The following is a 14,315-nucleotide window of genomic DNA, read 5'->3' as shown; positions in this document are numbered from 1 at the left end:
TTACGGTACAAACACTCAGAGCAGATTGCAGGTTCTACCGACAGTGTCCTATATCTCAGCTCTCAAGGAACTTTTGATGACATCAGTGGCTCTGCACTTGATCAGGACAGGAAGAGGAAGGAGGAAGAGGGCAAGGCCTACCAAGCAAAGCGCCAGGAGAGAATCATCGTGAAGCGTCTCTTCCTCGATGATGCTAACGATGATGTGAAAATATCTTTGTCCAAGCGACATTGCAGAGGAGAGGAAAACTTGTAAGTGCGACTTGCTGGAGAAAAGTGGTAGGAATTCACAAGGATGTATGCGCCCCTCTAATCTCTTAAGTATGCCACTGAAACTTTCCACGGCAGACTTCAGATGAGGAAGCTTTCCACAGCTTGGAAGAACTTCGGGTCTGGTCACATTCAAGAAGTCGCATCTTCCTTCCTTTCCTTTCTCTTTTCAAGGCGTAGAAAACCCAAAATTTTACAGTGATGCTGCTAAGAATTGCCATGTACAGCCAGCTACTTATAGCCACCCAACCTCAGAAAGGTACTAACACGCTCTGGTCAACCCACCAGGTGTTGCCTGTGCTCCCATTGCTCTGCAGAAATACATCCACAGGCCATCTATAGGGCGCCACGGCAGTGTTGTTCAACACAATTGTGATATTGCTTGCCTCCTCGGCAGAGACATTGTATCCAGGGCCATAGTCATTCCAGGTGGCCATGAAGGTGTAGTTGTCCACCCTGGGCAGAGTCGCCTCCCATTCAATGTAGCCAGCAGGCAGAATCGAGGAGTCCAAGTAGCTGTCCATGAAGATGGACCTGTGGGCATCATTCCAGGGGCGACCCAGAGCACACTCTCCCTCAACCTCGGCCTTGGTGGTCCAATTGTTGGCAATCACCTGTGTGGCATCGATGTAGACACCATACTTGTTGGTGAAGGTGGTGTTGGTTCCCTTCCAGGCTGTGATGCCACCGCCACAGTGCCGCAGCGACAGTGTCGATTTGGTGATATAGAGCGTTCCAAAGCCATACAGGAAGTCTGTCTCACCAGCCACGACAACATCGTAGAAGTAGGCATTGCCCAGCTTTCCAACGTAGATCTAGAGAACACAGGAGAGAATCAGATGTTAGTCCTTTCTTTTTCTTTTATCGTTTTATCCTTGTTTCCCTATCCTTGCCCTTCTCCTTCTTCGTCACCTTCTTTCTCTTTCAACGAAAAAAGATCCATTCGGGAACAAGATGCGAGGAAGGAAGGGGGAAGGGCCATAATAACTGACCGTATCCTGCCAGCTGTAGAAGCCACACGAGTAGAACCCAGCATTCGCCCTCGACACACCCATGGCGTGCGCAGGCCCATCACTGTACGGAGCGTACTCGTTTCTAAAGTCAATGTTGTAGGCCCTAAAGTCCCTCGTGCCGAAGGGAGTTCCGTCAGGCACAGCGAAACCCGTGGTTCCAGAACCAGTCAGGGTGGCATCGAGGGTCGGACCGATGGTGAGGACGCCGGTATAGACGTTGTCCGAGTACAGGTCACCGCCGACATTGGCATCGTTCCACCAGACCTGGACATCGTTCTGGGCGGTGCGGTTGTAGCTGACGTCGGCGGCGTACGTCTTGCCCTGGGCAGGGAGGTCGGACTGACCCAGCAGGTAGAGCGGCCCGACGCGCGTCACATTGAGCTGCTCGACGTAGCTGCCAGCGCCGATAAGAATGTAGTAAGGGACCGAGTTGTTGGGCAGGGAAAGGATGGCGGACTGGATGGAGTGGAACTGGGCGCGGGTATCATTGAGGGCAACGTAGATGGTGCCCTCGGGACAGCCCTGGAGGGGGTTTTTCGTGTAGCTCTGGCACTCGGCGAAGGTGGTCGCAGGGTGAGGGGCCGCGGTGTTGCTATCTGCCAGGGCCGACGACGCAAGGCCCAGGGACAGAACGGCAGCCGCAAGGGCTTTGGGCGAGCCGAACATCATCGTGAGAGAGTGGCGGTGACGATTATTCGATGGCACCACGGCAACGACGACGAGTAGGTCTAGTCTGGTTTGGTCTGGTCAGGACGAGGAGAAAGTCACAACACACAAGACAGCAGCCCACGGACCAAAGGAGGCGGAGGATAGGATGATTGCTTGAGATGGCGGATGGTCTAGATTTTTATATCCCCCCTTGATGTTGCCCACCATCAATGCATCATCGACTGCGTTCCTGAGGAGGGGTCCAGAGGGAGGAGGAGGAAGATGTGGGAGAGCGGTGACGGTAACATTGTCACCTCATCAAGTCTCCAGAATCTTGTGGAGGATCCACACACAAGGAAAGAAAAGAATCGAGGTACCAACAACGGAAAGAGGCCATCTCAAAATTCCCACGAACGAGAGGCCCCGCAGGGAGATTTGACATCTCAGCCGAGCATCCGTGCTGGTGCTAAGCAGAACAAGGTGATTTACACCGAAGCCTCTCTTTTCTTTCTCTGCCCTGCAAAGAGGGCAAGAGGAGGGGAAGAAAAGAAAAAGATCCCTGGAATAAATCCTGACCAGCCTGGCAGGTCCAGTTGAGTCCCAAAGGTCATTTCTCCGCATCTTTTTTCCACCAGAAAACTAACCCCAGGTTTCTCCGCATGGGGATAATATGAAGGTGTGAGAAGGGTCCACCGGTCTGGGGTCTTGACATGGGCGTGATTGGGTTGATGATATGCGGCTAAAGATGGACCGTCAGGGTTGGGATTTGGAGAATGCTTTGCTCCCATCATTTCTATTGACGGAACAATTTGTCTGGGCTGTTAGGTGGGCATTAGATTAGGGGAAGAAGGGAAGGGTGTCTGGAAGTGAGGCGACCTCAAGGTTCTCCCGATAAATTAGACAAAGTGTGTGTACTTACACGATGACCATTCCCAGAATCAACACAACCCCCTTCTCTACTGCATGCGAACCTCTCGGCTCCAAGACTTCTGTGACAACACTAGGGATTCGGCACAAACTTTCATTTTTCTACGTAACGGTATGGTAGTATTGGAAATGTTGGCAATTGCAAAGTCTCTCTGGTCTTGAAACGTGAGGGCAGGATCTAAACTCAACCGGATATACTCTCCTACACAGCCTCACTCTACGCAACATGCATTTGCTTCATGAAGCCACGCTCACAGCCTTGTATAACTTACTCCCGATCGACTCGATAGCAATAACGAAGAACAAATATGGTTTCTCTCTTGGACTCCCAGCGACCAGAAACTCCCCCCCCCCCCGGCCCCGGGCCCCGGCAAGAAAAAAAGACTGCCAAACACCTGATGTCATGAAAGTTCCTGACGATACTATCGAAAAGGCATTATTGTCTACCATTCCTGCTATGAATTGGAAATCAGTCTGAGCGGAATCCCCGGTCCAGAAATGTCTTGGGGAGATGTCTCATCCTCAGTCTTGCAGCTAAAATGCACCTCATCCTCCTCGGCCATATTGCCCCAGATGCATAGTTGCCACTAGTCACCGTCTTGGTCTACGTCCTTGCCTTGATCCCATGCCCGCTTCTCGCCCTTCTTGGCCCACTGCACGTCGTCGATTGTCTTCTCGCCACCCTTCTCCCACCTCTTGACTTCGTCCTCCGTGAACCCGGCCTGACGCAGCCTGTCCGCTCCCTGTTGTCTCATTTTAGCTCTGCCGCGAAAAGCTTCCACGGCGGTGTCCCAGCTGTCAGGACTGTCGTTGTCTGCCTGAAGATCGGATCTCGGATCATACTCTGGGGTGAACCTGCTGTCCATGCCAGAGGAGCCCTTGAGCGCACCTCGCCCACGCGGAAGGACTGTTGGGGGTGGCGCTGGCCCTATCAAGTCCTCCAGCGGGTCCGATTCTGCATTGCCGTCGTCGTCGTTGTCATTGGCTTGTTTTGACCTTGTGGGCTTGCCTGTCGATTTGGAGTGTCGATGAGAGGGCCGGTCGGGAGTCTCTTCAGCAATATCATCCCGCCTCTTCCTTCTCGTTGGTGATCGATGACGATGTGTTCTGGGACCCTCCTTCGGTGACCGCGATCTCTCCCTGTGTCTCTTCTTCCTACTACTTTCCCCTACCCCGCGCTCGTCCTCTGACGATGAGTTCCGCCTGCAGTACGTATTATCTTCGTCCCCACCCTCAGATCTCCTGCCCCTGCGTCTTGTCACGCTGTACCTCTCCAGACTCCGCCGCCTCTTGTCGTGTTTCTCCTTCTTCTCCCTCTGCCGCCTCGACGCGGCCTCCATATCCGCAAGCCGTCTCGCATCCTCATCGGCTCGCGCCTTTGTCATAGCCGAGGGGGTGTCATCTTCCTCCTCCTCGTCCTCGGATCGCCTGCGCTTCTTCTGTGAGGTTCCGGTGCCGGGGCCACTCTTACCCGATAGCAGGGCGGCGATGTTCCCCAGCTGGCGGCCACGGATCTCGCTGGCGGAGGGGGTGTACTTCTTACGCTTCTCCTCTTTGGCGTCGGCGAGGTCTCTGAGACGGGCCTGGGATTCGGACAGCTCCTTTGCGGCGAGGGCGTTGTTATGACGATTCGTGCCCTTGATGATGTTCCGCAAGAAGCGTGTGTTGGGTTTCAGCTTGTTTGTGGGCCTAGAGAAAAGAAGAAGACGGAGGGATAATTAGCGTAAGAAAACAGGAGAGGAAATGAAAGAATGGGGGGAAAAGAACGATAAGAAAAAAAGGAGGGGGAGGGGCTGATGCGTACCGTGAGGACGACGTTGTGTAAGCCTCCATTCCCATCGTAGAGTACTTCAAGGAGCAGTCGCCCGCTTCTTTTGCGAGTAGGTCTGCGACGTATTCGTCTGTGAGGAGGTCATCATCGCCCATCGTCGTATAGTGAATGTCGAGGAGGGTGTTTGGATCATAGAGCTGGGCTTCTGACGAAGAGGTACAGTGGGAATGATTGTCATTTAAAGGAATCCATCGCCTGCGACGGTTCGAGGCTTAGCATGTTAGCATGTGTCTTATCGCTATAGGCTTATCGGCCAAGTCCAGGTCGGTCCAAACTTGAGTACTGGCGCTAGGCTTGTTTGGGTTATTTGTCAATACTGTGGTCAAGGCGCGCTCATTGGACTCGCGCCGTATCTCATAAGATATTCGACCTGGCTCTGGTACCAAGGCATTACGAATCATACTATCTCATCGCAATCAGTGTGGATGAGCAGGTATTCAAGACTACAAAAACACTTTTCACAGCTATCATCTTTGACAAAGACTTGCGTCTGCCTCTGGGCATTTATTTCTGGCACACACACACACATACACCATGACGAGCGCAAAGGCAGAGCAGGTCCTCCAAGACCTCGAGGATCTTCAGGCCGCATACAAAGTCTCAATCATCAGCCTCAGCGAGCCCATCTCCAGCGCGCTCCCCCAGCCGGGTCAAGACGCCAACACAACCCGCACGTCGGACGTGTCCAACTCTTCCGTGGACGCGACGCCAGCCAGCCTGGCGGCTGACTTGACACACTACAAGGAACTGTTCGCCAAGCTCCGCTTCAGTTATGTAGAGCAGGTCACCAAGGAGAAGTTCATCCGCGCCATCGTCGGCGAACCGCCGCTCATCGTAACCCCCCAGGAGAACCTCGAGCTGGAGAAGCAAAACGCCAGGGCCAAGGCGCAGCTGAAGACGCAGAAGATGGAGGTTGCCGACATGGTGGAGGAGCTGGAGGCGAGGGGCAGAGAGCTGAGCAGGAGATACGAGAGCGTGCGGACGGAGATGGTCGCCTTGAGGGAGCTGCCGGACAAGATCGAGGGCCTGGAGGCGAGAATTGGGGAGCTGAGGGAGCGTCTGCAGCCGGGGGAGAACCCAAATCTGAACCTGCCTCTGGCAAAGACGCTGGAGCTGGTCGCGGAGAGGAAGAGGCAGAGACATGAGCTGGACAGGCAGCTCGAGCAGCTGAGGTCACAGGTCCCAAGGAGGCGCAAGGAGATGGAGAGGCTGCAGGCCGAGCTGCAGCCCCTGGAGCAGAAGAGGCAGAACAGCATGGCGGCTGCGAAGGAAGCCCGCCGCAGGAAAGAACAGGCCCTCGGAGGGGTGGAGGACGATCTGGAGGAAAGAGGCAGGTGGTGGAGGGCCTCTGAACTGGCCCTCCGACAGATGCTTGATATTGAGAGCTGAGACCTAGAGAGGGTAGGGTTTTCTATGCTCGTTCTTGATACATCTGCAAGGAGTTTCGGCGTTACGGGGTATGGAGGGCAACGAGAGGGGCCAACAAGTCAGCTAATCCAACCAAACTCTGTCTGATCATCCAGTGTAGGATCAAGAGATTGAGAATGTAGCTTGTTCATCTGCTTAAAACCCTCTTCGTCAAAGACCAAATTAATCCCCATGAGCTCAATATCGGGACACTTCCCTGGGAGCAGTCCTGCGGACGCGTCGATGACATCTCATATCAGAACCACTCGAGATCAGTGCATGCATGGATGACTGAGTTGCTTCGACTGCACATATCTGTATGCAAGGTTCTCGAAACATGGGATACTGGGACTTTGCATGCAGCACAGAGGAGCGCTAAGAGAATCAAACGAGTCGATTGGATATGTTTCCCCAGAAGTTTCCAGTAGCCTAATGAAAATCACGCTCTGTTCCACACATGCTTGGTCTGCACAGCTGATGGCGTGGACTGAGGAAGAATTCCAATACTCGAAGGTCGAAACATTAGCCTTACCCTAACCCCGGGATGATGCAAAACCCACGCCACATTCACGGTTCTTGCTGATTGGCTAATGTTGCCCTTCTAGTCTGCTTGGCGGCTCCCAGTAAAAAATCTTGCACGTGACCCCACCAAGTGCAGCTACGATCAAACTTTCTTCTCTGTTCGGCCCCGTCCAAGCGAACAACGACTCCATCCACGACCAAAGCGACAATCGTCACCCTTTTTGCCCCCGTACTCACTACAAAAGGTACGACTATCCAAACAACTCAAAATCGATTCATATTTTTGCTGTGTACCTCGAAACTGACAACGACCGATAGATCAACAGGCAAAATGAGTTCGTCCCACCCTCCATACCACGCGCGCACCCCAGCGAATCCATCGAAAATTCTCTCGACGACGATTCACGATTGACTGACAATTGAAAACAGCGAAGGGAACTAGCTCTTTCGGAAAGCGTCACAACAAGACGCACACTCTGTGCCGTCGATGTGGTCAGTAATCACCGCCCAGGAAGGATGGATGTGCGACCCGAGGTCTCTCTCTTCAAGGTCTCGGAAAAGAAGAAAAAAGAAACAGCAACGAGAGACCGCACCTTCCGACGAGCGATCATGATAAACTGACTGGAATTGTTTTCTTTGACGAACAGGTCGCCGCTCTCTGCACATCCAGAAGCACACCTGCGCTTCTTGCGGCTACCCCGCTGCTAAGACCCGAAAGTGTATGTGAACAGCCCATCCGATCAACAACGGAGGACGATGCACCTCGCCCCCTCCCTAAGCAGTCGATATTTGAGGAGGAAAGAGTCCACACGAGGAGCATCCCGATGGAAGCTATGCACACAAAACAGGCTGCTAACACGCAGGACAACAACAGACAACTGGTCCGAGAAGGCCAAGCGCAGAAAGACCACCGGTACCGGCCGCATGCGATCTCTGTCCACCATCTCCCGGCGATTCAAGAACGGCTTCCAGATCGGCACCCCCAAGGGTGCTCGCGGCCCTTCCAAGCCATAAGCGGCGAAACCGACCGAGACAATGGGAGGCCGTCTACTCATGGCTGGAGTGTGGGGAGGATGAAATGTGGTGATGGACGACACTGAAAAAAAAACCACCAAAAATTCCAGAGGGGCGTACTGCATTTTCTTTGGGGAGGCGTGTAAGGGACAAACACACGGAACAAGGGGAATCCAACTACGCAAAGAATTACACTCCACTGAATGGGATCAGACCTGATTTCTTTTTTCCAACTTGCTTCGCATGAGTTACGGGCAAGGATCAATGACAAGGGTTTTCGATCTTCCTCCAGAAAGTGTAGGTCGTTCATGAACCTATACGGCATTTCGTTGCGTGAGAAAGAAGAGGGCTCGAGGGGCCAGGATCTGTTCGTAGCTGAAATCGAGAGGCTATGCGGATTTTGATCACACAAGAATCGTCATGACTGGCGTATGCGCACATGACAGGGCATCGCGAAGGATGTGACATGCAAAGATGACCATGGAACGGACAACGAGATGGAGTCAACGGAAGCGACAGCCTGACTTGAAATGGGTATCTTTTGTTGTGTGACCGTCCAGGTGGGGGACATCGTCGATTACTTATTGCCCACGCTCAAAAACCCTGACTGTGCCGTCGAACGCGACATTGTACAAATACTCGCGCGTCTCTGCAGGCCGCTTGGAGCCGCTCACGCCGCCGCCGTTGCTGCTGCTGCTGCTGCTGATCCTAACCACCCCACTGACGTCCCTGGCCTTGCCCGATTCCAGCGTCCTCAGGGAGATCACGGCCTCTGCCCCGTGGGCTATTGAGAGGAGAAACGAGGCGTGCTCTATTTCCAATGTCGAGGACTGCGGCGAGACTAACGGCTCGTCCGCGGCGAGCGTCAGGATGGTCGCATGGATTTTCTGCGTGCGCGGTGTTTAGTCCTCTGTTACTAGCCACGACAGCATGCTTGTAATATAGTAGGTGAGGGGGCCACAGTAGAGCCAGTTAGGGTCCTGGTTCATTTCACCTGTCCGCCCACTCCCAGGAATGCCTCTTTCTGCCAATAGACCCCCCTCCCTGAGGGGCAAAAAATGCCGTCCATGCTTGTTGTTTGCAATGTGCGTGTGAAACAAGAAAGCTCCTTATCAAGATATTGAACAAGGGAGAAGAGAAGAATTCACTCACCTCCTGTAAGTCAAGAACCAACTCTCGCAACCCCCAACTGTCTATCCCCTCCGCCACCCCGCCGGCTGCAGCCAGCAGCACGTCCGGCTGGTCCATCAGGAGCACGACGGGCCCCGTAGAGCTAGAGAGTGGCTGGTCGATGGCGGCATGTAACGTCCTCGCGACATCAGACAGGCGCGGGGTCTCCAGGTACGTGTGGCTCGTCCTGTTCGGCAATGATGGTGGTGGTGGTTGCCCACGGGCCGCGGTGTTCTCGAGGAAGAGGCGCTCGAGGCCGTCAACGAAGAAGAATCTCTTCTCTTTCGCCACGGCGTCAAGGTTGAGACCCTTGTTGATTCTCAGTTAGCTTGTTGTTCCCATTTGCACTCGTCCTACGCACACACCCTAACATATAACATGAATTTGTGTACATGCGTGCGTAGGTGTGCGTGTGTGTGTGTGTGTGCGTGCGTGTCCAGATAAACAGGTCTGGCTGGAATGGAACTGTGAAGGCCATCTCACCAATCGTGCCGCGCCGTCCCTCCAAAAGCCATAGTCCCGCATGAAGCTCACCAGCACAACCTTTACCTCATCCTGTCCACTGGCCCCCTCCTCCTCATCCCTCCCCGTCGTCCTGGCCTCACCACCAAGCCCCAGCCCACCACCATCATCATGCCCTCGTCGTGCCATCCTCCTCGGCGCCTTAAGAAAACTGTACAGATACCGCAGGACGAGCCAGTTCGAGCTGGCGCCGAGCATGCTGGTCACAAGGACCTGTGAGTGTCTCGGCGGGAGGGCGAGGTGAGATTCTAGGAGGGGCGGGATCTGTGAGGACATCTTGAATGAATTTCTCGCTCGTCTGTCGAATCCGTATGATGATTTATACTACGGCTGTCCTTGGCGTCGTGATTGTTGTTGTGCGGGGGAGAAGATGTTATCAAAGGATAGAAGAAGGCCATGAGTCGTGATGCTGGAGGGTTCGCGAGAAATTTGGTGATCTTTGTGAGGGACAGACGGACTTACTTTGTGTGGGGACTCGACCTGACGTAGCAAAAAAAGGCTACCCGCGACAGCGCGCAACGTCCAGCTACTGATTGATTACGTCCTACTTACTATATAAAACAATTCGTACTCGAGAGCTGCTTTACTTTTGACTTTATGACATGATGATGCAAACGATGGGTTTGTACTGGGTACGAGACGCTTCAATGGTGGGATCTCATTTTTCCCCAGTGCCCTTCCTTTCAATCGAAATGCTAGCCGCCATGCCGATGCAGAGTAGGCTCCGCGCGTAATGAGTATCACACTCCCCCAGACCCAAGCCAGGACAGGAAAAATACTGAAGAGAAGTGAAAATAAGACTATAACAAATAGGCATGCCTATGAAAGCCCACCGAAAAAAAAAAATTTTACATGTGCCTTTCCAGATGTACAACAAAACATATTCACGAGAGGCCACTCAAATGTCATCAGCCTTGCTCAAGAATGCTTGTAACAGGTCGATCCGCTCCTCTTCTTTCTGATCAAAGTTAACATCGCTTGCTTCTTCTGTGATATTGCATATCTTAAATTTCAAACTAAAATTTCTCCATAAAGTTCTTCCGCACCGTCCACATGCGCGCCCTCTTGCCGAAGACGAACATGGGGATGGTAAAGACGAGCACAATCAGCTGGATAACACCAATCCAGATGAAGACGGACTTGGCGCCGTCATCCTCGATCCAGCCCGTGACGAAAAAGCTAAAGACCAGACCGTGGAAGATGTTCTTGCTAAAGTTGAGCGTCACCAGCGCCTCGCCCGCGTACTGGCGGTACGAGTCGACACAGAAGGTGATGGCCGTAGTGCTGCCGAGCGAGCAGCCGAAGCTGACGATGCCCAGGAATACGGTGGGCACGATCCAGGCGTCCTCGAGTTGCGCACTCCACCCATAGCCCATCAGGCCAATGATGGTCGTCGCCGCGATCGGGGCCGCCATCACCAGCCGGAACTCGGGTTCGTACAGCCCTCCATTGCGTCGCGTCATCGCTTTGACCACAATGTCTGACACCTTGCCCGCGACCGCCGTGCCCAGAACACCACCCAAAAAGGGCGAGATGTAGATCAGGCCGGTCTGGAGCGCGTTAAATTTGTAGTAGTCCTCGCGGAAGATCACCGTCACCGACTCCGAGATGACAATCAGCCAGCCAATGGAGCACGAGTAGATGGCTGAGGACCAGAGGACCGCAGGATATGTATAGAGGATGAAGGGTCGGACGGCCACCTTGAGCCACTTGTCCCTGTTGAGACGACCGTGCCAGGGTCGGAGCTGCTGCACAAAGGACTTGGCCTCGCGTTCGCGCCAGTGGCCTGAGTAGGTATTGCGGGCCGCCTCAGCTGCTGCATATCTCTCTTCATCCGTTTGATGGTGCTGGTGGTGGTGGCTCCACGGGGCTAAATGGCTGCGGAAGGAGGAGCTTCGACTTAATGGCGCCGTCATGGGCTCGGTGCGGCCTGTCATGGGCGCGTGCGTGCTAAGAGGGGAGACGGCATCGTGAGGAGGAGCGAGCAGCAGTGGGGAGGGCACAGTTGGGTTCTTCTGCGGGCGGGCTTCGAGCTGTTGTACATCTGCAGGCTGAGGCGTCGTTGGGCTCGAGTCGCCCGGTGCTGCCAGGTTCTTCTCATTCGTGGCCTCATTCTCGTCCTGCGCCGGTGCCTGCTCCGGCGCAGATATGTCCGTAGTCTGCTGCTGCTGCTCCTTGATAGTCTCTGTTGTGTTCGGATCGAAGGTGACATGGTGATCCTCCCGTGTTGCATGCTCTTCCGTCTTGAGCAGTTCTGATCCCGAGTCCGTCACAAAATGCGCATTCTCGTGCGTCTTTTCGAGGGGCGTCTCGGCCCCATTGGACTCCGCAGCGTGTGCACGGGCGTGGGCATGATGAGACCACTTCGAAGACAGCCGTGAGAGCACGCCAGGTCTGGTCGGTGCCCTTGGTCGGGGAATGGGCTTCCGGTCCCAAAAGGTCTCAGGGACAAAGATGAATAGCAGACAGCCGCAGAACGCCACGATAAATGCAACAATCCTATTCGAAACTTATCAGTTTTGTATACCTCAATAAGAAAATTGTAAAGTGGTCTCTCCTCTGAACGAGGGCGACGTTTGCTGCCTTACCAGAACACCCATCGCCAACTCAATGACTGGATGATGGCTGCACTGACAAGGGGCGTCAAGTTCTTGCCTCCGAGCAGTAGCAGTGTGTAGACTCCGATTCGAAAAGCACTACAGTCAATCGTCAGTAAAGTTGTTGACCTTTATGGATTCTCGTCTATCGAGAGACGGAGGAGACAGAGGCAAACCACCTGATTACTTACCGTTCATGGAGGAAGTAGATCTCGGCGATGGTCGCAGACGGCAGACACTCTACGGGACTAACGGCGACACCCTGAAAGACTCGGGCAGCCATCAGAGAATTGAAGCTGGGGGAAGCTGCACACCAGCACGAAGTCCCGATGAAGAGCAGGGAGCCAAAGAGATAAACAGGCCTCTTGCCGAAGAGAATGGCTGTTGGTGAGAAGAAGACGGAGCCCACGCCCATGCCCATCATGTAGAGCCCTGTGGTCAGCGAGACCCGGGCCACGGCCACGCCATAGTCACTGGCGACGTTGGAGAAACCAGCAGCCAATACAGGCGTCATCCCGCCTGTGCCAGCAGTTGATCAGCCTTCTTCTTTCCTTCAAGCGTCAAGATGAGGATAATTGCTGCCTGGGAAGGGAGGGGTAACTCACCACCGACCATGCAATACAGCCCGAGGGATAGTAGAGCAGCGTCGCGTCTCCATGTCGGCCAATTCAGTGGATCATTGGCCGACTCCTCAGGCTGCGGCTCCAAGATGATCTTACCATCCGAGGTCTTCTTCTTTTCGTCTGCCTGCACTGGCGACATCACAGTGGCCGAGGTGGGAAGGGAGGAATGTGATGTCCTCGCCGGGGCACTGCGCAGACCGAGGGGCTCATTCTTGTGATTTGAGAGCAGCAACACGGAACCTTTGAATAATGTTTTAGCTTTCTCTCGTACGAGAAGCCCAAGGATAGCAGCCAATGAGGCCAGACATACCTGGGACTTCGACAGTCTCCTTGTCGTTCAAGACCCCGAAACTCCATTTCGCAATCCTTCGAGGCTCCTCAACGGATTCGCGGTCGGCCGATTTCTCATCCTTTGTCCGACTCGGGAAACGGAGGCGCGACGCCCAGGTGCGCGGTGTGCCATCTTGTGAAGAAGCCATTTTGATTGGTGAGGGGACTGGCTATTGGAAAGGAGGCTTTCGCAGTAGGGAGAGACAGAGAGAAGAAGGGGCACCTTGAGAGACGGATGGGGAATCCACTCCCTCGCTCCCGGCGCGTTCAGTTTGGGCAGCAGCGAGAGGAAGTATAAATATATGATCAGTCTGGTCAAGGAGGCTTTCAAGACGGACCCCACGGGTTCATAAGAGAAAGTCGAAAAGAGGCGGGATAATTCCTTTGAGACACTCCTGTCTCTTGAAATATCCCTCCCTTGCGAACCGTGGTTTGGTGTCGCCTTCCCTGATGAGAATGCCCGGCTTCTGGGATGTACTTCGTCCCTTGGGGGGGAAAAGACCTATCTTCTTGGAAATCACACCAGAGCCCCGTTCAAAAAGGTGTCGAAGGTCCAGGTAGAAGTCCTCCTTATATTGATGCCCAAAAATGGGTGGATGGTTTCCGAACCCCCACCAGACATATGTACTGGAGGAGGAGGAGGAGGAGCAGGAGGATATCTGGTGGCTGATAATGGGCTTCAGGGTCCTCGTCCTTGGGGGGATCGCCAAGGGTGACCCCAGGTAAGCCCGTGCTGACCGGCAGGGTGGCGGAGGCGGCGTTTCCACTTAGAGAGTATACCAGGCTCTAGGACCCGCAGGATTGCCAGTCGTGGTGGTTTCGTCGCTTGTCCTACCCACAGGATCAGCAGAACAGCAGACGGGTGGATGGTTGTCTTGGGGGGGGGGGGGGGGTTGGACGAGATGGATGGGGCATGGGTACAGGCTGACGCGATCTATTTGTAGCATGCACGCAACCTTTTCGTCACTTTCATCCAACTTCGCTCAGCTTCGTTAATAATGGAGGGAGGGGTGGGAGGAATAAACTTTGCATAGAGTAGATTATTGGAATAGAGGGTGTGCTGCAGCAACTGGAGCACAGCGTATGGGTACTATAAGAGATACCAGATTTAGATTTATCGGTACTTCTTCATTGATGTGGCCTTGTTCCTTTCATTGTTATTGTTGGGTGTGCTGTAAGTTAGTTGCTTTGGCAAGGGTGCACGCGGCATTGAACAGACTTGCATGGTTGGAGACCCCCTGTCTTCCATTGTGAGGGCACTAAGGCAGAGGCTAATGAGCAGGCAAGGCAAGACTCACAGCCTTGACCCGGAATCTAGCACAAGTACGAGTAGCAGTGAGTGAGTTGACAGGTGGAGATGAGCGTCGTGGAGGGTGTAATGCAAGATGCAGCATAGTAATGGAGATGGAGGAAGACAAGGTTACAAACATCATATGAACAAA

At 53.9% G+C, this 14,315-nt stretch overlaps 6 protein-coding genes across 6 annotated transcripts; 2 read left to right on the top strand and 4 right to left on the bottom strand.

Moving 5' to 3' along the window:
* Positions 1 to 520: 520 nt before the first annotated feature.
* M406DRAFT_71486 (family 8 carbohydrate esterase) lies at positions 521 to 1,951 on the bottom strand (the record flags this gene model as incomplete). The annotated part of the gene is made up of 2 exons (XM_040925461.1): positions 521 to 1,084; positions 1,262 to 1,951. The coding sequence occupies 2 exons, from the start codon at positions 1,949 to 1,951 to the stop codon at positions 521 to 523; spliced, it is 1,254 nt and encodes a 417-aa protein (XP_040779444.1).
* A 1,514-nt stretch (positions 1,952 to 3,465) lies between these two features.
* Positions 3,466 to 4,774, bottom strand: M406DRAFT_220629 (uncharacterized protein; the record flags this gene model as incomplete). The annotated part of the gene is made up of 3 exons (XM_040915570.1): positions 3,466 to 4,226; positions 4,323 to 4,546; positions 4,671 to 4,774. Coding segments are annotated over 3 exons (1,089 nt in total), but the record flags the coding sequence as incomplete, so codon positions are not given.
* Positions 4,775 to 5,222: 448 nt separating this feature from the next.
* M406DRAFT_249513 (uncharacterized protein) lies at positions 5,223 to 6,077 on the top strand (the record flags this gene model as incomplete). The annotated part of the gene is made up of 1 exon (XM_040916614.1): positions 5,223 to 6,077. The coding sequence occupies one exon, from the start codon at positions 5,223 to 5,225 to the stop codon at positions 6,075 to 6,077; it is 855 nt and encodes a 284-aa protein (XP_040779442.1).
* An 871-nt stretch (positions 6,078 to 6,948) lies between these two features.
* Positions 6,949 to 8,041, top strand: M406DRAFT_344662 (60S ribosomal protein L37; the record flags this gene model as incomplete). Its single annotated transcript, XM_040921996.1, has 4 exons — positions 6,949 to 6,952; positions 7,047 to 7,109; positions 7,265 to 7,336; positions 7,492 to 8,041. The coding sequence occupies 4 exons, from the start codon at positions 6,949 to 6,951 to the stop codon at positions 7,629 to 7,631; spliced, it is 279 nt and encodes a 92-aa protein (XP_040779441.1). The 3' UTR covers positions 7,632 to 8,041.
* Positions 8,042 to 8,212: 171 nt separating this feature from the next.
* Positions 8,213 to 9,599, bottom strand: M406DRAFT_344661 (uncharacterized protein; the record flags this gene model as incomplete). Its single annotated transcript, XM_040921995.1, has 4 exons — positions 8,213 to 8,518; positions 8,784 to 9,110; positions 9,285 to 9,396; positions 9,481 to 9,599. The coding sequence occupies 4 exons, from the start codon at positions 9,597 to 9,599 to the stop codon at positions 8,213 to 8,215; spliced, it is 864 nt and encodes a 287-aa protein (XP_040779440.1).
* Positions 9,600 to 10,100: 501 nt separating this feature from the next.
* Positions 10,101 to 13,022, bottom strand: M406DRAFT_286413 (MFS general substrate transporter; the record flags this gene model as incomplete). The annotated part of the gene is made up of 6 exons (XM_040918677.1): positions 10,101 to 11,131; positions 11,288 to 11,822; positions 11,912 to 12,019; positions 12,112 to 12,439; positions 12,526 to 12,783; positions 12,854 to 13,022. 6 exons carry the CDS (start codon positions 13,020 to 13,022, stop codon positions 10,340 to 10,342), a joined length of 2,190 nt encoding a protein of 729 aa, XP_040779439.1. The 3' UTR covers positions 10,101 to 10,339.
* Positions 13,023 to 14,315: the final 1,293 nt, after the last annotated feature.

The sequence above is a fragment of the Cryphonectria parasitica genome (assembly GCF_011745365.1).
Source record: "Cryphonectria parasitica EP155 unplaced genomic scaffold M406scaffold_2, whole genome shotgun sequence".
NCBI lineage: Eukaryota > Fungi > Ascomycota > Sordariomycetes > Diaporthales > Cryphonectriaceae > Cryphonectria > Cryphonectria parasitica.
The sequence above is the reverse complement of the archived record's forward strand: the minus strand, read 5'-3'. Positions and strand labels throughout refer to the sequence as shown.